Consider the following 23,809-nt stretch of genomic DNA (forward strand, 5'->3'; position numbering starts at 1 on the left):
TAAATGGTGTTGTTACCAGACACCCCTATGGGGTGACCACTGTGACATCTTTGCTGAGCATACAACTTGATGCGCCGCCCGGCCTCCAGGTTGTGGGCTAATTGGCTGTGTACGAATTTACTAATATTTTTATTTATGCTTTGTGATATAAGTGTACTGGTTGACTTATGTTGTGGTCTTGTTTCTAATTCTGCAATAAAAACAAATTAAAAAAAAAAAAAAATACCACCAAATTATACAATAGAGAAATGTGCATACATGAGAAGGATGGAGGGATGAAAAGAAGGCTCACCTCTACTGAAACAGATGTCGAAGTACTGCTTGTCCTACCGCAGCATCCTTCATGAGTTCTGTATCCAGGCAGTAATGCCTAGTGAAGGTATGTGGCGACTTCCATGTTGTGATAGAAGGCAGAAATGTTGCTGCTACAACCTTTAGCAAGTGACCGGTTGAGCTTCCACTTAGATGTTTTTGAATGGTTTTGAAAGCAAATTGGAGTTGTTTTTATTTCCCGAGGTCTAAATGATGCTTGTACTTTAGTTGGCGGTCTAGTAGGATGCCCAAATATTTGTATTCACCTGGGTTAAAGTACAGGAATATATTCTCTAAGAACAAATTTTGGTCATTTTTTACGAGAGCTAGAGAAGCATAGGACGTTGGATTTTTTGAGGATTATTGTTAATTGTGCATTAGAGATGTACAGCGCAAGTTGAGAAATCAGCCGTTGTAAACCAAATGAAGTTTGTGAGAGAAGCACAATATCATCCGCATATTGCAGTCTTGTTATGGGTGTTTGTCCCAATTTCGGTGGGTCGCCCTGGATTGTGCATAGGTCGCGCTCTAGGTCGGCGGTGTAGATGTTGAATGGGCTGGGGCCGGCACGTATCCTTGCTTTAGCCCATTAAATGTTGGAAATTTCTTTGTTAGACACTGACCGTTCCCTTTTTTTTATTTGGACCCAAGTATGCGAATATAAATTGATAATTTCTCCCAATAAGTTGGGAGGGGCGCCCCAAGCTTTCATTTTAACCCATAGTTTAGATCTTGGCACTTTATCAAAAGCAGCTTTCAGGTCTACAAAGCATGTGTATAGAATGGTGGAGTTATTAATTGCTTTCTTAGCTAGGAAAGTTAGTGCTGATAAGTTTGTTAATGTGCCCATGCCTGCCCGGAAACCTGTTTGTGTCAGTGGGATCAAATTTTTACTGCTGACCCAAGTCTCCAGATCTGCCAATAAGGTGGATGCATAGATCTTGGCCTCAACGTCTATTAGGGCGATTAACCTGCAGTTGTTACGGTCTGAGCGAGTCCCTGATTTGTAAATCGGTTGTAAGATGCTGCCCCTCCAGGAGTCAGGAATATTCCCGGTCCTTAAGCTGGTACAAAACAAGGGGGATAAGACGCTGGACCAAAACATAAGATCTTGCCTAAATAGAGCGTTGGGTAGGCCATTTGGTCCCGGGGTGTAGGAAGGTGGATACCTGACTATGGTTATCCTAGATTTTTTGCCTAGTGTTTAGCTAGTTTTCGACTTAGTTGGCCTGGTATCCTGCTAATCAGGGTCCCAGGCTATCTGCTCTTTCTGTAAAATGGACTCCATGCTCTTTAGGTGCATTACCAATCTGTACTGGATCCCCTTGTGAGCCCCTGTACAGTGTACCATAGGTACCCAGGGCATAGGTGCATCCAAGGCCTACAGGGGCTGCAGCATATCTTTTGCCACCCCTGGCTGGCCCTTTAAATTGACAACTGGCAGATCACTCATCTGGGGCAAGGCGGTGTAATCACCCCTTGCTTAGATAAAGTATACCTATATCTAACCTTATATCTGGACACATATACACCTATAAGTCTCTCCTATGGCAGGCCTTAACAATCCTGGAGGCAGAGTGCTTGGTTTTATGTGAGATGGTGCTCTAGCATGAGCTGAGCCTGTCTACAGCTTTCGGAACCATATCCTTTAGCTGTTCTGGGATATTGCCATACCATATACTCTTAAGTGCATTATAATCCTCGCGGTTACATGCTAACTATGGTTTGGCTTTATCAAAACATGTCGAGTAAGGTGTCATACGAATTGGAATACTGGCGACGGGGGTAGCATTTCACCCTTCTAGAGGGAGAAGACATGTTGTTCTAACTATTCCCGGTTAAAGTTAACCAGAGCCCCAGCTTCACAAAATGGACGCTGCTGCAACAGACACAAGTCTGACCTCCTGCTGCTGGGAGTCCTTCCAGTGAGGGAGGCTTGGACAATAGGTTTCGTGCCTTGGGATGTGCTAGCACCACCCCAGACAGGACTTTGTGTATTGGGACAGGGAGGGCTGAAAGGTTGAGACACTGCCTGGGGCACACAAGGTGTCCCATGCTTAGGCCAGTTCAAACCGGTGCTGGGGCTTCCCTGCCCCAGCTCTGGCGCGAAACTGGACAAAGGGAAAGGGGTGTAACCACCCCCTTCCCTGGTCCGACCCATAGGAGGGACCTAGTAGGTAATCCAGCCCCTAAGATTAGTATATAGGTAGGAGCTGAGTCACTAGGACTTTAGATTATCCTGACAAACTCTGAAACGAAACTCTGGACCTTCATCACTCTACTTTGGAAGACGACGACTGAAGAATCTCCCTTGTGGTCAAGGACTGACCACCCTGCACAAGCAGGCACCATCCAGCGATCAACGACTTGCTTTGCCGCCGCCTCCCGCCGGAGCACGAGCCCAGAGCCTGACGAGAACCGGATTCCCAGACATTCAACAGCCCGATCCACAGTCCCTGCAAAGCTGAGACCCGTGGAGGCGAAGTGAGACATGGGACCGGCCATCTTGAAAAGTCTGCGACCTGCTAACTGTGCAGCCCCCGAGGTCCCCTCGAAGCTGTGCATTGGGGATTGAGAAGCCCCAGCCCCGAGCAGCATCTGCACCGAAGATCAGCCCTGCACACTCCACGAGATCTGCGTGGGGCCCTTTTGCATTTTCCTGCTCGACGCGCCTTCCCGGTTACTTGCCCGTTGGATAGTGGCCATCTTGGCGACGAATCTTTGATTTTCCACCGCTGGTCTGGTTGCTCCAGACTGGCCCTTGCTTCCCTCAAAAGAAGCAGCCCCTCAGACCTTGCTGGTCTGAGTAAGAAACCTACATCATATCCTGCGTGGGTTGCCTTTGCCAAGGCTTGTTGCCTCCAATCTTGAAGCAGACAGCGAGAGCCTTCGTGGGACAGCTCGTGCCTCCATCCTGGTCGTCGTCGAGGACTCCTGGTCCACGTGGCTGAAAAGACAAGCTTCCCATCAGCACCTGATCGCACCCCGACATCGCCTGGTTCCATCCTGGTTCCATCATGGTCACTGGTTAGTGACCCAGACTCTGTCCCCTCTGCTTTCAGGTCTTCTACATCTTCGATCCACCCTTGGATCCAACCGAACTCTTCTTTACTAGCCGCCTGCAGCATCTTTTCTCCAAGGCTCCATAGATCTTCACGACGAAACCCGACACACTTTGGGACCTATGCACCCTCTTCCTGTGGGTTAGGTAACGCGAGTACTAGGGTGCTCCTGTAGAGGTTTACATCCCTAGTGTCCTAGTTTCAAGTGGCTAAGTTCTATTCCAGTCGGAACACTCCTAAATATTAACTTTATAACTTTTACGCACCGATGGAATTCAATGTATGCAGACGTGTGACTTTAGACTCTGCACACGCATCCCGTGGGCCTCCTGCTCCCTAACTGTTGTTAGTCCAGTGTAGCCCCAGCGTTTCCCAAGGCCCTAGGCCTTACCATTGTTCGTGACGTGGTACTTACACCACTTTCTTAGAATATGGTTTAGCGGGCCACCCCAGCCTATCCATATTTGTGCAACGCTTGTCTATTCTATTAAGTTACTTGTTTTGCGCTTGTGCTTCTGTGCTCATAAAGAGTTCAGGGATTTGTTTAGAAATAAATACATATATATTTTGAATATATATCCTGTGTGTGTCCTTTCATTTGGTATTAAAGGGATTGCATATGGTAAAACAGCTGGCTTCACATGCCCTCTTGAGAATAGCCTAAGACTGCTTTGTCCATGCTACCACTAGGATAGCTGGTCTATAAGGTTGACTTTACAAGCATCACCATAAGGGTTGTTTGGACTGGTGCAAGGTGCTCACTAGAATAGTGAACATCATATACCAGGCCAACTTCTCACAGGGGGCCCGATCTCCTCTCAGGTGGTTTATAGTCCTCAGAACCTGCTTTGGAGTAATCTGCTCTGTTTCTCCTGTATGCTCCAGAACGGGAAGCTTGCAGCTTGCTTTGATTTGAAATGACTTTATTGGGTTCGAGGCTGGAGCTTCCACCGGTACCCGACTGTGGATGCGGGATGAGTCTTTTTGCATGCTGGGTTTCCAAGCTTCTGCGGTTTTTCTCGAACTGGGAGTTAAATTGAGCTCTATTGGGATCGCAGGTGTGTTATCTGTGCGCTTGTCCAGAGTTAAATTATATGTTGAGTCAATGTGTGCGCCCCATATTTGATCTGTCATGTCCGAGTTAGACTGTCGCTGTTTGCCATTAAGCATGAGGTTTATTTTTGCCCAGAACTGTTTGGAATTCCGCAGCTTGCTGGCATGGAGTATGGTGGACTCCAGGTTTTCCTTATACTTTTGCTTGGCCGCCGGGTTTAACGTTTTAGCTCCTTTTTAAAATAGTCTATTGATTTGAGAGTTTGTTGTGATAATTGGGGGTCCTTTTTTCGTAATGACCTTAGGTATAACTTCAGTTGCTTTTTTATTGAACGCAATTTTGGCGTGTACCACTTCCCTCCTCTGTTTCATGTTGCTTTGTGTCCTCTGCACTTGATTTGGTATTTTTTGTTGATGTTAACTACGAAGGACTCCCAGGCCTTTACTATATCTTTAGGTTCTTCTGATGGTGGGAGCAATAAGCGACACGTCTACATTAAATTAGAAATGTTGTCTTCATTCCAGTTTAATCTTTGTAAATTAAAAAGTTGAGAATTCAATGTTAGAGGATGCGCCTACTCAGACTCTTTTAGTTTGATTGATAATGTGAATATCTGGGGATAGTGGTCGCTTTCAACCCGTTCCAGGATATGGAAATCTTTAATATAAGGAAATAGATCGGGATCTGCTAATGTATAATCTATTGTTGAGCCTGTGTTCCTAGTAACCCTCGTTAGGGCTGCTGGTCTGTCCAAGGGGCCCCTTCCATTTAGCGTGTGCAGAAAGAGGGCTTCCAATTCTGCTGCACATTTCTTCCCCATTGCATCTCGTCTACTTTGATTGCCAGTTGTGGCTTAAAGTTCGCTAAGTTTCCCTCCTGTCCTTGGATTAGGTTCCTATTGAAGTCACCTGAAATTATCATATTATCGCTTGGGTAGATGGTTTTCAGCATGGTGATGCAGCTATTAGTTGCTTAATCCTTTTCCCTTAGTTTTTTCCCCCTGGGTGCATGCAAAAATTTAGAATCAATAGACCCATGGTAGGAGAGATTTCAATTTTAATGCATTGCATCCATGTTGAGTCTAAATCGATACAGTTATCTCTCCAAAGGAAATCAATGAATATAAAGATTGATAGACCTCCTTTTGCCCTAACGAGCCGTGTCTCCTTTTGTGCTGGTATAGTGGAGAGTTTTTTGTCTGCTAAGTTTCCTGAAGCAGAAGTATGTTGTATTGGGTGATGAACTCAATGAAGTTATCTTCCTCCAGTTTTGTACTTAATCCATTGACGTTCCAAGAACAGTTCTTGCAGCCCTGCTCTTTTCCTGTTGTTTGCCTTTGGTTAATTCATTCTACACTCCTCTGGTTTTAAACCGGGGGAGCTTGTTGGTGTCTCTCAAGTGTGGCTTCTTCATGGTGAGCAATTGTGATTGTAATTTGCCTAGATAGGTGACCTTCTGCTGCCATGTTACTTCTTTGGTCTGGGCCTTTCGCACCTTTTAGAAGACTCTGTTTCGGACTTTGTTTCTGCAGCGGACTGGGGTATCGCGCGGGCTTCCACCTTTATTAACTCTATGCCCCATAGGGAGAATTCCTCCCTATGCTGCAGGATTTGTTCTGTGAAGCGGTGCTCGGTCTATGTTATAATAGTGGAGCCTGGACCTGTTTGGTAAGGGTTTGGTTTGAATTCAATTGATTCCAAATCGCCTGATTTTATATGGCGCAGGCCTGGTAATTCTCCTAAGAGTTTTAAAATGGACCCTCTATTCAAGATGTCATGTGGCCCACTCGAGTTGTATCGCGGAATTATTTTATTTTCACTTCATCGACATGCTCCCCGGACAGGTAGTGAGACAGACCATACCGGATATCAGTCGCCCAAAGAGAAGCAATAGCATCAGAAATCCGCAAGATGTTGCAAATGGGAGTAATCACACCTTCCCAAAGTAACTGGTCCTCACACATTGTCCTTGTCCCAAAACCGGACGGATCTGTCCGTTTTGCATCGATTTCAGGTTTGTAAACGTCATCTCCAAGTTCGACGCCTACCTCTTGCCATGTATAGACAAACTTATTGAGAAGTTAGGTGATGCTGTTTATATACCCACGCTTGATCTAACAAAGGGGTATTGGCAGGTTCCTCTGAGAAAAGGAGATAGAGGGAACACAGCTTTTTCCACCGCAGACGGGCTTTTTGAATTCACTGTTCTTCCTTTCGGCCTGCATTGGGCCCCCGCCACTTTCCAGAGGCCAATGAATTTAGTGCTTCGTAAACATCAAAGTTACTCTTCGGCTAATCTGGACGACATTGGGATCTTTAGTCCATCCTGGAACACCCATCTCCAACACTGTCGCCAGATATTCCAAGAGTTACAAGATGCCGGCCTGCATGTAAACGCTAGAAAATCAAGAATGAGGTTTCAGGAAGTACGCTATCTGGGAAATCTCTTGGGTAATGGAGTCACTGAACCCCAGGAGGAGAAAATCAAGCCAATCATTGATACCCCTTTTCCCAAGACCAAATAGGAAGTGAGAGCTTTTCTTGGACTGCTGGTATATGACAGGCAATTTATACCCCAGTACTCCGAGATTACCGCTCCCCTTACAGACCTCCTGAAGGAGGCGGCCCCAAAATCTAGTCTTCAAAATTCTTCCGATAACGTACGGGAAGCATTTCAACGCCTCAAAAAAGCCATCACTAGTAGCCCAGTCCTAACTTCCCCTGACTTTTCTAAACCTTTCATATTGCAAACAGATGCCTCTGATGTCGAGATATGTGCTGTGTTGTTCCAGGAATCCCCACAGGCCTAGAAAGCCCTATACTGTTCCTCAGTAGGAAGCTCTTCCAAGGGAACAGAAGTACCCAGAGATTGAAAAAGTGTGTCTAGCAATCCGATGGGCAGTTGAGAAACCTAGATGGAAAGCCCTTTATCCTCTATACCGATCATGCCCATTAACATAGATTAGTTGCAAAAAAGGTAACAATCCCAAGGTGTTACAGTGGTTCCTTTCCCTCCAACTCTTGCCTTTGAGGTCCGACATAGGAAAGGTACCCATAACGCCAAAGCTGGCTTCCTGTCCTGTATTCCTTTCCTCCCCAAACAGGAAGACTCTAGGGTGTCAGGCTCTGTGTTCCCTGGACTCTGACGAGGGGACAGTAGACCATACCTCACCTCAATGGCCCACCCTTCTGTTTGCTTCAAGCCCCCCTCACTCTACCGATGAGATACTATAAGCCAACGGGGAAGACTGTGTTTTTCTGCTACGAGCCCTTTAAGACCCAGCCGCATCTGACTGACAAACCCCTAAGCCACACCCCGAGAGGTCCGAAACTTCAGAAGAGGGGCACACATGGCTGGTGCTGGATGAAGGGCGAGTAGACCACGGAAGTAAAGACAATGGGCAGACCACCTGAGCAGAGAACCACACCAGATGGGACCCGGAGCTGCCAGAGTCCGACCGCGAGAGATGGACTGGAGAGCCAGGAGGACAACGATCCCACAAGCCGCCCAGCGGCGTTCCAGGAGGAGCGTGGCTTGCACAGGTGCATGCCAGGTTCCTGGGAAATGGGAGTGGGTAGAGGAAAAGACCCAGTCTTTTTGAGGGGGACTCCCTGACATGCAGTACTGGGGCTTAGTTGGCGCTCGCTTGACTACTTTTCTTTATTACACGGGTGACTGTTTCTTCACTAAACACTGCGCTGAGGTTCTGCATGACTGGTGTAGAGTTCCCTTTCCTTAAATTACGCCATATGATCAGCACGTTGCGCTGATACCGTGTTTTCTGTTTATCCGGTCTGGACTTCCTGCCCTGGACATCTGTAATGGGGACGATGCCTGGAATAAGGCTCCGCTAATTCCCCAACAAGAGGAGGACATTTTTTTTCTTCTTCTTTTGACTGGACAATTGGTATTTTGGCAATAGAAGCCAATAAAGACACCTCTGTCTGGTAATTCCTTCTGCCCGCGACACAATCCCACCCCAATCAGTGCTATTTTTTACACAATATTGTGTTTGTGAACCATCCATATAGCATCTCCAACCCTACACTGATGCATCCATCACCACAATCCGCTCTGGGTGGGCTAAGGAGAGGAGGCCTAAAAATGATCCAATTGCAGTCAGTTGCCACCGCTGCAGATTTTTTCAAGTCTCCTCTGAAATCTGCATAGAATGCAACAATTTCTCTGCTGTTGTACCCACGGAGATATTTGTTGTCACTGCAGAGCCAACATGTACATTCTGGCATTAGTCAACAGTTGGATGCAGGAGGGGGGCGTGGCCTGACGTCGATGGAGACGGAGATGGCATATGAAGGAGTATAGGTAGGCCCGGAGACCTGCGGCCGCGGACGGACTAAAATGGCGGCCAAGCGGTCCTAATGGCTCCTGGAGTGCAGAGGGGCTTGAGACCTGCCGAGTGATTGCCCTACGCAGATGCCCTGGGAGCGGGACGAGACACATCGGCGGCGGCAGGAGCCAGAACTACTGCTGGTAAGGAGGAGGCACGGGGAGGAGCTGCAGCGGACCCCGGGACCTGGCATGTGCCCAAACGCTGGATCGGGTCCTGGAGGACGGTGGCTGCGGCAGAGACTCAGATCCCCAATACGGCTGGTGCAGCCTGAAACGCACGTCGAGAGGTGCCCCCCCTCTGATGGTGGAGGTACCGGGGGGAGGGCGAACAGCTGTGCTGATCGAGGAGAGAGAAGGCAGCTCTGCGGGGAGGAGAATATAGGGCCCTGCAGCGGGAAACAGAAGAGCGCAAGGAGCAAGTGCTGGGTGACTCTGGTGGGTCCCTGAAGCTGAGCGAGACCTGCGGTCTGACTGCCACGGCGGCGACGGCCCCTGGTTGAGAGAGGCATAGAGGGGGCAGAGAGACTGGATGAGAGCTGCCTTGCTTGGCCCCCTCATCTGATCACAACGGGGGCGCAGTATAGGGTTCAGTGCTGTGAGAGACGATTGTGCTAGCCTTTGCTGAGGCCGAAGAAGGATTCACGGTGGGGCACGACAGTGAAGGCCTGGTGTCCCGGGGCGATCCTGGACGCCCAGGGACGGCGAAGAGATGGACTGAAGTAGAGGGGCACTTGCTAGGCGGAGCGGCGGGGGAACAGCTACGGAGGGGTAGCGGAGCACCAGGCAGGAGAAGTGCCCAGAGGGCAGCCTCCGCTGCTGAAACTGCTGCGTTGTGGCTGGTGGAGTGAGCTGGAGCAGGGTCCCCGGCAGCATAGCTCCTTGGACTATGTACAGCGGAGCTTGAGATGTAGATAGTGCCCCAAGGTGACGGGAAGCGGGCCGACCATTGGTGGTAGACAGTGTGGCTGCCACGACTGTTGCACTGGTCGGCGGAGCTGGGACAGCGTGAGAGAGCGAACTAGACCACGGGACAGTTGTTTGTGGATCTTCAGAGCCGTAGGTGCCCCAGTAGTGGTGGCTGGTACTGTACATCGGTCAGGGACACAGAGAAGGCGGGTCGGAGGTTGCGGTCCCAAAGCAGTGTGCCTTGGAGCGGCCAGTTCCCACTCACCTTGCAGAGACGGCAAGTAGGACCGCAACCATCTTCATCCTGTCCTAACCCACGGTGGGAGTGAGAATTACTGACTTGAGCGCGTCATGGGCCGGAACACCAAGAGGCGGGACACCGAGTAGCCAGAAGGGGCGAGTGAGGACCGCGGAGACTCTACTTCACGCCCGGAGACCAGGAAAGAAGGGGGGATGCCCCAAGAGGAACTCTCCCTCCATGATATTCTGCAGGCCATAGAACACTCACTACTGGCGGTGGAAATTAAGATTGACACTATCAGGGAGGACTTGGGCCTCCTCCGAGCGGACCATAGAAAACTGGCCGACGGTGTCACGGCCACAGAAGTGGAGATTGAGAGCTTGCGGCCACCAGTCACGGCGGCAACAAGCAAACTCACGGCCTTAGAGAAAAGAGTGCAGATACTGGAGCAGCGGGCAGAGGATGCGGAAAATAGGGCCCGCCGGAATAACATTAGAGTCACGGGCCTTCCCGAAAAGATCGAAGGGAACAATATGGTGGCGTGCCTTGAGCGCTGGCTGCGCACGGAAGTTGCAGAGGAGGGGTTGTCTACATTCTTTGCGCTAGAACAGGCACACAGGGTCCCAGCTCAAGTCCCGCAACCTGGCAGGCGACCGAGGCCAGTGGTGGCCCGCCTCTTGTTCTTCAAGGGTAGAGATCATGTGCTGGGGCAAGCGCGCCTTAAGGGGCAACTTAAGATAGACAACAGTGTGGTACGGATCTTCCCCGACTTTTCACGGGAGGGGCAACAACAAAGAGCATCCTTCACAGCGGTCAAACGGAAACTGCGCCTGATGGGGGTGTCCTACTGTATGGTTTTCCCTGCTGCACTACGCATAGTGCATAATGGAGGGACTACATTCTTTACCGCCCCCCAGGATGTATGGGGCTGGATTGAGGAACAAGATCCCAGAGGACAACAGCGAGGAGGAAAAGGCTGAGCAGACAAAGCCTTGCCACGCTCCCCTGACAAGGGGACAGCTTCAAAGAACCACCCGACGGCGGAGGAGGCGAACCGAGCTAGGGCCAGTGCGATCGCAGCGGTGGCCTCACTGAGTGCGGCAGACACCCTGGAACCACTATCACCACCCGGGGAAGAACAGAGGGACTCAGACTCAGAAACCAGCTCGAGTTTGGTTGGGGATGCCAGCCAGACCCTGCCACATGTGACTCCCAGATCAGCAGATGACCTGATGTGAGATGGGACATGTGCACAAGTATACCTGGGACTATGTTCGGGGGCAAAAAGGGGACTGTTGGTAATGTAGCCCTGAACCTCACTTGGGGGTTCCCTGATGCCTACCTGAGATATGTAAGCCGGGAGGGGGGGGATCCGGAGGGGCGGAGAGGACAGCTATCCTCCAGGTGGACCTTGGCCTAACCACCACCTCTGAACTCTGTCTGTTTGAGTACAGAAGTGTGCAGTTTGGATGGGGGAGATGTTCTCACTTGTCCTGGGGAGGGGAAGTTGGAATGGTTCTTTTAGTTTTAGGAAGGGATTGGTGTTCTGGTTAACGGGGAGGGATGCTGCTGTCGACGGGGGGAGAGGCCAATACATGCTACTCTGTAAGAGGTGCTTGTATGCTACGCAAAGAGGTTCTGGGTCTCCGGGCATGCAAGGGGGTAAACATGAGTGCTCGTGCAGCAGACCCAGACCACCTATAACATAATGTCGTGGAATGTTGGGGGAATGCGCTCCATGAGTAAAAGGTATAATATATTCTCACAACTAAATAGGAGAGGGGTGCAGATAGTGATGCTCCAAGAGACTCACACACTGGAAAAGGAGGGTGAGGCACTGAGAAGGCGCTGGAGAGGGCAGGCGTTTTACATGTCATACTCAGCATTTGCCCGGGGAGTCCTGATCTGGGTGCGGGCGGGAGCCCCCTTCCAACATATTGAGCAAAAACTAGATCCAGAGGGAAGGTACGTGATTGTCACCAGAAGGCTTGACGTGCAGGATGTCACCCTGGTTAATGTATATGGCCCGAACGTGGATCACATTAGGTTTCTGGAGCAGCTCTCAGGGATTCTGGCACCGTACATGACTGGGGAGGTTTTAATAGGGGGGATTTTAATTGTGTTGCAGATCCCAAGATGGACAGATCGCACCCACCTCTTCGGGACTCTCCAGTACACGCAGTGGCTCGGGCTTTTAGGGACTGGCAAGCTCGCTGGGGGCTTGTGGATGCCTGGCGCAGAGCACACCCGACAGATAGGGACTACTCGCACTTATCCCACACTTACGATTTACACGTCCGACTAGACACCATTTTAAGCATGCCAGGCCTCTACACCCAGCTGGGGGGACAGAGTACCTGACCAGAACGGTCTCGGACGATGACCCCCTCATGCTTCGATCCAGAGGGGGGGGGGGGGGGGGGGGGGGGGGGGGTGCCTCAAACCAGAAGCACTTGAAGACCAGGTTTTTCAACAGGAGACTAGGGAACACATCATACAATTTTTTGCTGACAATGCGGTCACCACTGACTAGAACCACGGAATGGGAGGCCTTCAAGGCTGTGATCAGGGGGTGATGCATGGCTACATTTATTGGGGTCCGTAGGACACTCGCAGCAGACTTAGAGAGAGCAGATGGGGTACTCAGGAACTTAGAGAAGAGGCAGCCGGAACACCCGGAATTGAGGCAGGAAGTCCTGGAGGCTAAGGAGGAGGTGGCAGTGCAGGTAGAGCCTCTACGATGCTTTGCCTTCCAGAAATACATGGATAGGACACATGATGAGCGGGATAAAGCTGGGCGATTGCTAGCATGGTTCGCTAACCTGTCCCGGTGGGGCAGTGCTATACGGACGATACATGACCAGGGGGAGCGCTTACATACGCAAGAGGAGATTAGTAGCAGGTTCAGGAGTACTGCGCCCACCTATACAAAAGCACTGGCAATTGCGATATAGTTGAATTCGCAGAATACTTGGCACCTCTTCCGCTCCATTCACTGGAAGCAAAAGAGGCGGAGTTGCTAGGAGCAGCAATTACAGAACAGGAGATCGGGGGCAGTCAAGGCTATGGCACGAGGGAAAACTCCGGGCACAGACGGACTGCCCCAGGAGTTCTATGCCACATACTTGGTAGAGCTGGCTCCCAGGTTAGTGGTACTCTACGTGGACACGTGGGAGAGTGGGAGGTTACCACCCACAACAAAGGAGGCGGTAACGGTTCCCCTGCTCAAGCCTAATAAGAACCCAACAGAGTGCTCAGCATACCAACCACTATCAATGCTAAATCTCGATTTTAAAATTCTCAGTAAGATATTGGCCACCAGACTACTGCCACATATGACCTCCTTGGTACATTCCGACCAAGCGGGGTTCATCCCTAGCAGAAACAGCACCCTGAACATCAAGCGGCTGTTCGAGGTGTTACAACAGGGTGAGGTAGAGGCGCAGGAGGGGGCAATTTTCGCCATTGATAGAGAAAGCGCTTGTTAGTCTTGAGTGAGAATTCTTATATGCAGTCCTCGCGAGGATGGGGTTGGGGCAGGGATTCATCCAATGGGTCAAATTACTCTATAAGGACCCAATGACGCGGCTACGTTTTCGAAGAAAACTGGGATGCTGCTTCCTTCAATTTGGTGGTATGGGATGCCATGAAGGTTGTAGTTCGGGGAGCGGCAATAGGTCAGTTAGTGGGAGCCAAACAGGAAATTCACAAAAAACTTTGCGAGGTGGAGGACCGCTTGAAGGTACTTGAACAGGAGGAGAGTGTGGACCCGGGGAGAAGGGGGGGATCTGCAGGCAGGAAATATTGATCACGCAGAGGTGCTGGAAACACTGCGGACCATTGACCACAAAGAATACCTGCGCCGCCAGCACACCGATGCTGATAGATATGGTACCCTACTGGCCCGCCTGATACGGGACCAACCGGACCCACCGGTTATAACCCAGATATATGACCTGTCGGGCACCCTGGTCCGCACGCAATCCGAGATTAACAAGGCGTTTTACAACCACCTGAGAGCATTATACGCTCCATTTGACCTAGAGGACCCGGCACGAGTGACCGAGTTTATGAGTGATCTTCCCTTCTCAGTTCTGACAGCTGACACACAGAAGGAGATGGACGGGCCCAGCATGAGATACGTGCTTCAATTAAGACTGTTAACCAAAACAAGACGCCCGGCATGGATAGGCTCCCAGTAGAGTTTTATTAGATTTATTCTGACATCCTAGTGCCTGTCCTTGACATGGTATACAGGACGGCATTTGAAGAGGGACATTCACCCGTATAGACTATGCAGGCTCTGGTCACTTCAATACCTAAGCCCGGCAGGGATACACTGGAAATGGCGAATTATAGACCTCAGTCTATGCTCTCCACAGAATATAAGATCCTCAGCAAGGCCATAGCCCTACGTATACATTCCCACCTTACTGCCTTTGTGCATCAGGATCAATTTGGATTTCTCCCGGGGCGGAGTACGTCCCTGAACACGCGTAGGCTACATGCGCTGATGGCGGCCACGCCACGGAAATATCCTCGGGCAGGCTGTATAGCGCTGGATCTAAAACAAGCGTTTGACTCCCTGTTGTGGACATTCATGTTTGAATCCTTGAAACGCTTTGGCTTCCCAGACTCCTTGCCGAGATGGATCCGATTGTTATATACTGACCCTTCAGCTAGGGCGCGCACGGGCCGATATGTTTCGGATTGTTACCCAGTGTACAGGGGCATCCGACAGGGTTGCCCCCTGTCTCCGATTTTATTTGTTCTAGCCTTGGAGCCCCTAGCTATAGCCCTTCGTACCCACGGGGATCGGATAGGCATCCCGATTAGAGGGACACACCCCTTGATATCCGTCTACACGGATGATTTTTTTATTGCATTTACCTTACTTGGAGGCGGATCACACTGCTCTTTATGATATTTTTTGCCGGTTTGAAGCGGTGTCAGGTTTGGCCATCAACCCGGAAAAATTGAATGGCTTCTATTTTAGTGAAGCACTACATGCCTCCTTCATATGCTTTGGGATACATCCGATCCCGGTGGCTCAGACCACGTTCAAATACCTGGGGATACAGGTGTATAGATCACCAGAGGATCAAATTGACGGAAATATCAAACGAGCTATTACAAGACTCCACAGCAGCGTAGGATTCTGGACTTCATTGCCCCTGTCCGTCATGGGCAATTACAATATCCAAGATGGTTATGCTCCCTCGCCTGTTGCATTATTTTGTAAATTTGCCAGTGACTATCCCTCAGCATATTTTTAACACACTAAACACTATCTTGATTAGTATTATCTGGGGTGCTGGCCGGAGACGCATTAGCCTCCGTAAACTCCAATTAGGGACCAGATTGGGGAGACTGGGAGTCCCGGTTTCCGCGGATACTACTATGCCAGTCAACTCCAGTGGCTTTCATACTGGGTTGCCGGCAGAAATCTGCACGAGATGGATTTTACGATGGACCAGCTGGACCGAGGAGAGCTACACTCCCTGTTGTTGCAGAGGAGTCGGCTCCCTCCGGATTGTCACTCCCTTCTGCGTACGGCCCTATTGTGCTGGAGGAGGGCGTTGCCATATACCTCCTCGGTGATACCATATGAGGAGAACATCCCCTTATTGGGTATTCCGACACAGCAGGGCAGGCTTACACGGCATATATTGCGCCACTGGACGGAGAATGGGATAGAAGAGATAGGTGCCTTTTTTGGAGACGAGACTCTGTTGGACCATGAATCCTTCTTACAGGTCATGGGTGCTCCCTCTAGATTATATTTGTTGCATGCCACAGTGACACATTATATTCGGAATCCTTGGGCACCATAACGACTCAAACCTATGCAACACGAATTGGTTCATCTACTGTATCATATGGAAACGGGGGACATTTGATGCGCTGGCTATACACAGGGGTCAGGGTACAAGCAGCAATCTCGCTTAAGACACTTAGGGCCACTTGGGTTCAGGATACAGATTCGGTATTGACTGATAAGGCATGGCAGATTATACTTGAGCATCCGAAACAGGTATTGCGTAACGTTAAATTTAAATTTATACAGGCAATGGTGCTCCACAGGGTATACATAACTCCCAAGAGGTTACACTGAATGTTCCCAGACTCCCCCCACTGTTGCCCGCGTTGTAGTGAAGAGGAGGCCGGTTTCCTCCACATGTTGTGGTCCTGCTCACACCTGCTGGGTTACTGGGCGGAGATATATCAGGTACTACATACCATTACCCACCTGCCGGTGCCGGAGGAAGCTCTATACTGTCTAGTGGGGTCCCGTAAACGATCCAAAACATTGAAAGCTAAACTGAAATTTCTAGACGTGGCTCTTCTGTTAGCTGTCAGGGCATTGACCATGAGATGGAAATCCCCCAGGCCCCCTAGAACAACTATATGGCAGATGGACCTAGTAAGGTGGGGCTGGGCAGAGGGTGCAGCTCTTAGAAGGGAGGAGGAGAGGGGTCAACTGAAGCATCCCATAGCGATGGACTGGGAGGTCAAGTCAAGTCAAAACAAGCTTTATTCGATTACGTTTAAAATCATAAAAGCTACAAACAACATATATTTAAAAATTGATTACAATTGGATAAAATTCATTACAATTTGCTAAAATCATGTGGGTTAAAAAACATTACAATTCAGTAAAATTCATGAAGGTTAAGCAAGCCGGGAATTATAATAATAAAATCACCCTTCCAGTTGTCTCGGGGATAGCATCCTGGACCTAGTACGCATGGCGGCGACCAGGAAGCTAGCAACCCAGAGAATTGTCCTGGTGCTGCCTAATAACTAAGTAAAGTAGAGCAGGCCGTACCTGGACAAAGCCTGCATCTCTTAGAATGGGTGCCAAGAACCTCAACCTACTCGCTTTGTGACTACAAAACATGATGAAATGCATGAGGGTTTGGTCGGAGAAATTGTCACAGCTACACGGGGTAGATTCATCAGGAACACCCCACACGGGAAGATCGCCCAGGGAATATTGAATTAAATTGAACCTAAATCTGATAAGCAGGTGACGATGGTAAGGTCTGCTCACAATTTTTAGATAGGGTTCAATTTGGGGCGTGGTTAGGAGTAGGAAGTTGGCTCTGACTCTTGGTTTTGTTAATTCTTTCTCCTCCCGTGTTTGGACTGCCCTCCTCATGAAGTTTTCTTTGATCCATTTCAGATCTCCCTTGAGTATAGTATTTGGGTGGCTATATAGGTTTGGTCTGCCGAGTCTGCCCATCTCCCCCTTTATGTATTCGAGCCATGGGATTTTTGAGGCGTTGTCCGAGGTCATGCAGTCCCTGAGGATTTTGTGATTCAGAGCAATGGGAGGTCATGTTGTTGGAATTGGAAGGATTAGATTTAATATCATCACCTGAAGACAGGCCACAATAAATACACAGTACGCAGAGCTCCAACGGTGGGAGATACTGGGGTCCGAGATGGTGCGCATGCTATTTAAACCCCTTGCACTACAGTATAATAGTCTGCAAAGGATGCTACGAGGAAGTCTACTGAAGGATACTACAGCGACCAAGAGAAAGGAGGGTTCGGGTGGGGAGCTCGGGGGGGTGGGGGGGGGGGGAGGGTTGTTATGTTTTTCTGTTGTTCATGACGACATTGGATGAGCATTGCTGGCCTTCTGTACAGTGGGAAATAGGTAGCATACCATGGGTGATCACCGAGAAAATGTATTGGTTTTGATATCTGATGAGAAATTGTACAGATAGCAGTCGTCAATGAAATTTGCCGGGGAGAAAAAGAAAAACAGTGACTGTTATATGTATGCAATAATTTGACACTGCTGTGCTTCTCTGGTGCAGTCAAGAATAAAGAGTTAAAAAAAAAGGACAAAAATACTCTTCTTGCTCCCTCCTGGGTAGCCAAGCTTTGGCAATTTTTTTGCAATAGTCAGGTACATCACTAACAGTGGAGGCATTTCAATGAGAGACTGATTGAAAAGTAAGAAAAATAAAAGAAATTCAAGGGATAAAAGGCTAGAAAATAACATCTTAAATGAAAGGCAAAAAAGTGTTAAATAAAATGTTAAATAAATTACAAAAAGGGCATAATCCAATGCTCAGTGATTAGGAACCGAGGTGCTGAGAAAAAATAAGATCTAATTTAACTGTCAGTTCAAAACATAACAGAAACTGCTGCTACACTAAAAGGACCATTGTTAAATTTCAGCCTCAGGCAAACGCTGCCTATTTGTCTCCACTGACGTTAGCTGCTTTCTGATAAGTTCATAAAAGATGTTGTCACATACCTGGCTCCCACTAGTACAAATGTATGTCAGTGCAGTCTATACATCATAAATGCAACCCCCTCCCCCCCACCCACACAAAACAAAGAACAGCTATAGTATTTTGCACATCAACAAGGCTATTCAATGTTCATGACTCAATAAACGTGCTCATCTTAACTGATCGAGCAATTCTTCCTGTAACTCCCTGACTGACTCCTTGTCTGTAGACATGTTTTCCAATTGATGGAGTTTTATGTAATTCAAGTAAGCTGATGCCTCACTAAGCCTACCTGTAGATGTCTGGTTTCACTTTAGCTCGGTAGAATGTTGAGAGTCCATTGAAAATGGGTTTACTGGAACCTGAATTCTAATATATGTAGACAAACTGCAAATATACATCTTCTAATCCAGTGCTTTCATCATAGGCTACATTCTGCAAATCATTAAAACTCTGACATAAAGTACATAAAACGCTACGTCCTTAGTAGAGAGTCAGATTATTAATGGATGGAAAATACTGATCTGTGAACCAGGGTGGTAACATCTAGAACTGGCTCTGGGTTTATGAATCAAGTGCCCTTGAAGCCAATTGGCCGATCACTCTTCGGGCAGACTACCTTGATATGGAATGCTGTTACAAAGGTGGAAACACGACCTGCTAAAGAAGGTTCATGGGGAAGGTGACGTCAAAGCCGCTTGAAGCAGGCCAGGAAGTGGCAGCCCCAGATTATGCAAGAGGAAGCACACACTAATCTTAGCAGCAAAACACCGAAAATGACCCACTTTTTCTTGTTTTTTGAAGAACCAATTTTCCATCCTGCTACTAAGTGGAATCACCTTCCATCAGTTATAAAACAGAAGAACGATTAATTTTGCAAAATGCATACCCGAAATCTGATTGTTCAAACTCTTCTTTTAGACGAATGTATTCCTCTTGGATGTCCTGATATATCTTGAGGGCGCTCTAAGGTCAGAGAGAAGAAATTAAAGCTAAACATTTCCATTAAAGGTCATGAATATAATATACATGAATATATTACATTAATATTCACAGATCAACCATAGATGAACTTAAGCATTCCTATTTTTTATAGAAATCTTTTATTGGTTTTAATACAATAACAGTAAAAATATAAAAACATCTTCAACCAAGTGACATAAAGGAACGGTTACCACAGTTTGTGACAGACAGCCATCCTGAAGTATTACAACCAAGTTAAGCTCCACTACCTCAACAGGAACATCAATGGAGCGGACATAGTCAGTCCAAGTAAGCACCTGCGACCCCCGCGGTTCTACAAGTCTGGCCAGGAGGTCTGACCATACTACCAAATCCTCCACCTTTTCATCATGTCTACATTTTCATAATAAATCCACAACAAAGAAGTGATGAGAGATTAAGCCTTCCCTCGTTCTCCCACCAAATATATATATAACTCACTTGACAAGAATGACATCTAGTTAGGGGTAAAGAAAAGATAAGATTAGTCACCCACTTTAGGATGGGCCACTGGGTCCAACATGGGTTAGGGGAAAGTAAGAGGAAAGCAATGGAAATTCAAAACGAGTTTCTCTAATTTTAAAACGCTGTACTCCACTAAGCTGGAACATAATCACACAGACCAGGAAGCCTACCTATCGGAGGTTGCGTTACTATACCTTGAAAAGTGTATGCAGGACTTTCTAGCAGTACCCATCACGGCAGAAAGCGTAGATGAAGCCATTACTTCCCTGAGCTCATCTACTGCACCCGGGCTTGATGGGTTCATGGGGGAATTTTACAAAGCTTACAAGGATCTACTGATCCCTCACCTCCTGGATATGTATGCAGAATCACTGGAGAAACAGGTTCTCCCACCCACTCTTCGTGAAGCCGTTATCTTCTTACTCCCCAAACCTGGGAAAGACCCCCTGCTGTGCGGCTCATATCACCCCTTGTCCCTCCTAAGCCTGCATTATAAAATTCTTGCTAAGGCATTAGCATGCCGCCTCTCTCTCCTGATGGAATACATTGTCTCTCCGGCCCAGTCAGGATTTATACCACATTGATCCACTGCGTTCAACCTCCGTACCTTATTTATTACCCTGCACTGAATAAATCCAGACACTCCCGCAGCAGATAGATAGATATCCTTTATTGTTTGATTAATCAAAATCTTACAATAAAACAAATTCATTCAATAATCCAATATATACAGTTTGAATAGCAGCAATTCTTTAAAATTCAATACATCTTATTAAGTAAATATTTTTGATAAAATTCTTTACAATGAGGTGAGAATAAAGCAAATCAATAAAAAAAAATTAAAAGGGAAGAATATAAAGTAATTACTCATTTTATGTTTCCTGGAGTTCTAATATTTTTCCACACTTTCGTTAAAATTTTTACCAATGCAGAATTCATAGATATAACATCTGGGGAGAGACATAGGATCAAATCCGGTATACAAGTTCTTACCCCTCGTTCATTAAATAGTCACTTTAGTACAGTTACTCTTTCATTTCTCAGTTCAGAACGGAGACACAATAGGTGGATAATGTTCTCCTCCCCAGATTTGAACAGCCTTCATAGTGTCCTTTTCGTACATTACCAAGGTGGTAGATGGCATAGTCCTGGTGTTAGAAAGGCGATCTTAGGGGGGGAGGCAGAGGCTATCTGGCCGACCACCCCGAGACCCACCTCTCCTTATGGAACTGGCCGAGCGCCGTCGAGAGGCCTCCTGGCGAGGTTCCTCTCCTAGGATCGTACAGGCGAGCAATCACACCACTACAGAAGGACACCATACAAGGATAGATTCTTAACGTCTTTATCAGCAATCAAGGCAGGTTATCTCAGTAATATAGGTACAAATAGATCGAGGGATCTTTAAGGTCTTAGTCCTGTGGGAAGGGGGTAGCGGGACAGTCTTGGTACCAGATCGGTCCTTTTCGGGGACGATCTTCGACGACTTCTGCTGCTCAACAGCTCTTGGCGCCAGGGACTCCTTCTCAGAGGATCTGGTGGGCCTGAGAGTAGCCGCGGACGCCAGGTGTCTCTGCGTCGGCGCTTTCGGGGTCTTGCCCTCGTTTTTTCGAGACTCAGAGTCTCTCGTGCTCTTGAGGAACGACGAGTCTCCTACCTTATCAGAAGTCTTCGTGTATTCGGTCTCTACGACCGTGTAGCTGTCGTCTTCGGCGGCAGCATTGTCCTCCTCCTCTGAGGACATCCCCAGCTCGTACAGCGATGGCGTCGGGGCTTTTCCTTGGAGGGTGGCGTGCGCTACCCTCTGGCTCTTCCTCACCCGAAGGGTCTTCGAGGCGAAGACAGAGCAGGCGTTGCAATCCTCGCTTCTGTGGTCTACCGGTAAGCAAAGGTTGCACACCGGGTGTTGGTCTTTCTGCGCGAACTTGTGGTGGCAGTTAGGGCAGAACTTGAACGGCGTGTTGTCCATCATCGAGTGTTTAGGCCTCCTGGCCACGCGGACGTCGACGATCGTCGAAGTCTTCGATGATTTCTCCTTCCTTTCGCTGGTCAGTGTTCTGCGAAGTCTTTCGTAGTCTTCTTCTTTTGATATCTTCTTCAATTTCAATCTTTTCCTAGTACTTTCTCCAAAAATGTCTGGAGCCCAATGGGAACGATCCAGACCCAACCGCGGAAAAAAGAAATCTGAAGATGGCGCCTAAGGGTGGGAGCTTTCGCAGGAAGCATGCCGACGTCACCGGAAATACACCCAAGGAGGGGTGACGCCGACGCCCACCTGGGCGACGAAAAAAAGAAAAAAAAAACAAAACAAAGAAAAGACTACGAATCCGGACCCAACCACAAGACCGCGGAATATGCACAGCATAGTGAATCCAGAAAGATTCACGCTGCAAAACCACCACCAAACTTCAGAAATGACTACAACGCATACAGAACGCCTCCGCAGGACTCATCCTCGACATTCCTCGCCACAGCCACATATCCGGACACCTGAGAAACCTGCACTGGCTCCCCGTCAACAAGAGGATCACATTCAGGCTCCTCACCCACGCACACAAAGCGCTCCACAACATGGGCCCAGAACAGCCGCCTCTCGTTCTACGCTCCCACCCGCCAGCTCCGCTCAACCGGCCTCGCCATCGTCCCACGGATCTGCAGAACTACAACGGGAGGAAGATTGTTCTCCTACCTGGCCGCCAAGACATGGAACTCCTCCCCACACACCTACGACTGACCTAGGACCATCTCACATTCAGGAGGCACCTCAAGACCTGGCTATTCAAGCAGTGACAGCAGCACCCCCCCCCCCCTCCAGAGCCTTGAGACCCTCACGGGTGAGTAGCAAGCTCTATAAATGTTACTGATTGATTGAGTTGTGTCGCAAATACAAGTCTCTCTTAAAGTTAAATCCTGCTCGTCCTCTAGCTACCACAAGGGAGCAAAATGTCTGCGCACACTAAGCACCAAGATTATCAATTATCAGCGTGCCAGGTGTCAAATGCATCACTCTTTTGGCGCAAGTTGAAAAGGAATTCCATTACGTGTGATACCTTTTAAGTATTATTCACTGGTCACTGGAATCATGAAACAGAAGCTCAGATTAAGCGGCACACGTTACGTATTACCCAATTGGTTTTGTTTTTTACACGTTAACACTACCTGGGCAAAGTCTGAATAGTTTCCCTCTGACACCAACATACAGAAATAAGCAACAAAGTTATATAGTCAACCTCTACAAAAAGTCTACCACCAAAACATGCCATTGCAGTGTTAGTAACTTTTGATCCGGTTGAGCTAGAAACAATTTGTTAAAGTCTGCAGACAATCCCTGTGGCCGACAGAACACCGGTGATCATTAAAAAAGCTGGTGGATAAAGTTACAGTCGGGTGACTACGTCCATCGGGAAGACTTCAACTCCCAGGCGCACTTGCTGCTGCGTGCTAAATTTAGCAGATCTAAAGGGCAATTTGACCGGGGGAAAAACCATGCCGAATGCACACTTTCTATTATTACTTAGAGAGCGCAATGGCCAAGCTGGAAAACACGTATGGGATAATGTAAAGTGCCATCTATTTTCTAAAAGCTTCCACCAGCATAACAAGAAGACCGCGAGTGGTGCGCACGCACTGCATCGAATGCAGATACCACCCTGCACGCCGCTGCTCGCTCCCGCAAGCAAAACGCTGTGGACGAGAGCAATAAACAAAGAGGTGGGACATGCGCCCGCCTTTGGCCATTTGCTTGCTTTCATTATTGAAAGTCACACGCAAAGGCCAATCAAATGTGTGGGTGTTGCTAGACCCACACAGGAAGTTTTGGAGTGCTCACAAGAAGGCTCCCATAGAGCAGCGCAAGCGCGCTGTGCTAGGTTCGACCTAAAAAGGGGAACTCTTTTGCTGGGATTCACAAGCTAATAAAGACTTACAGCAACTTAAAGAGGTCTTCATGGAAGCCCCTTTACTTCAACATCCAGATCCATCTCAACCTTTTTTTGTCGAGGCTGGATGTGCCACAAAATACTGTGGGTGGTGTCCTGTCGCAACGAGACCCTGAAACAGGATGTTTGCACAGGATGTTAGCACCCTGTTGCTATTTTTCAAAAAAACTGTTACCAGTCGAGCAGAATTATAGGGTGGCAGAAAGGGAGCTGCTTGCCAGAAAGCTCGC

The 23,809-nt window shown here is 48.3% G+C and overlaps 1 protein-coding gene across 3 annotated transcripts in view; it reads right to left on the reverse strand.

Moving 5' to 3' along the window:
• Positions 1-23,809, reverse strand: part of ICE1 (interactor of little elongation complex ELL subunit 1) — an 868,698-nt gene that overhangs the window by 713,106 nt on the left and 131,783 nt on the right. For all 3 annotated transcript variants that reach the window (XM_086965290.1, XM_086965289.1, XM_086965288.1), the window contains one exon: positions 19,067-19,143. In XM_086965290.1, coding sequence (XP_086821416.1) covers positions 19,067-19,143 — 77 coding nt within the window. The remainder of the gene's footprint in view (positions 1-19,066; positions 19,144-23,809) is intronic.

The sequence above is a fragment of the Lissotriton vulgaris genome, chromosome 4_1, assembly GCF_964263255.1.
Source record: "Lissotriton vulgaris chromosome 4_1, aLisVul1.2, whole genome shotgun sequence".
NCBI lineage: Eukaryota > Metazoa > Chordata > Amphibia > Caudata > Salamandridae > Lissotriton > Lissotriton vulgaris.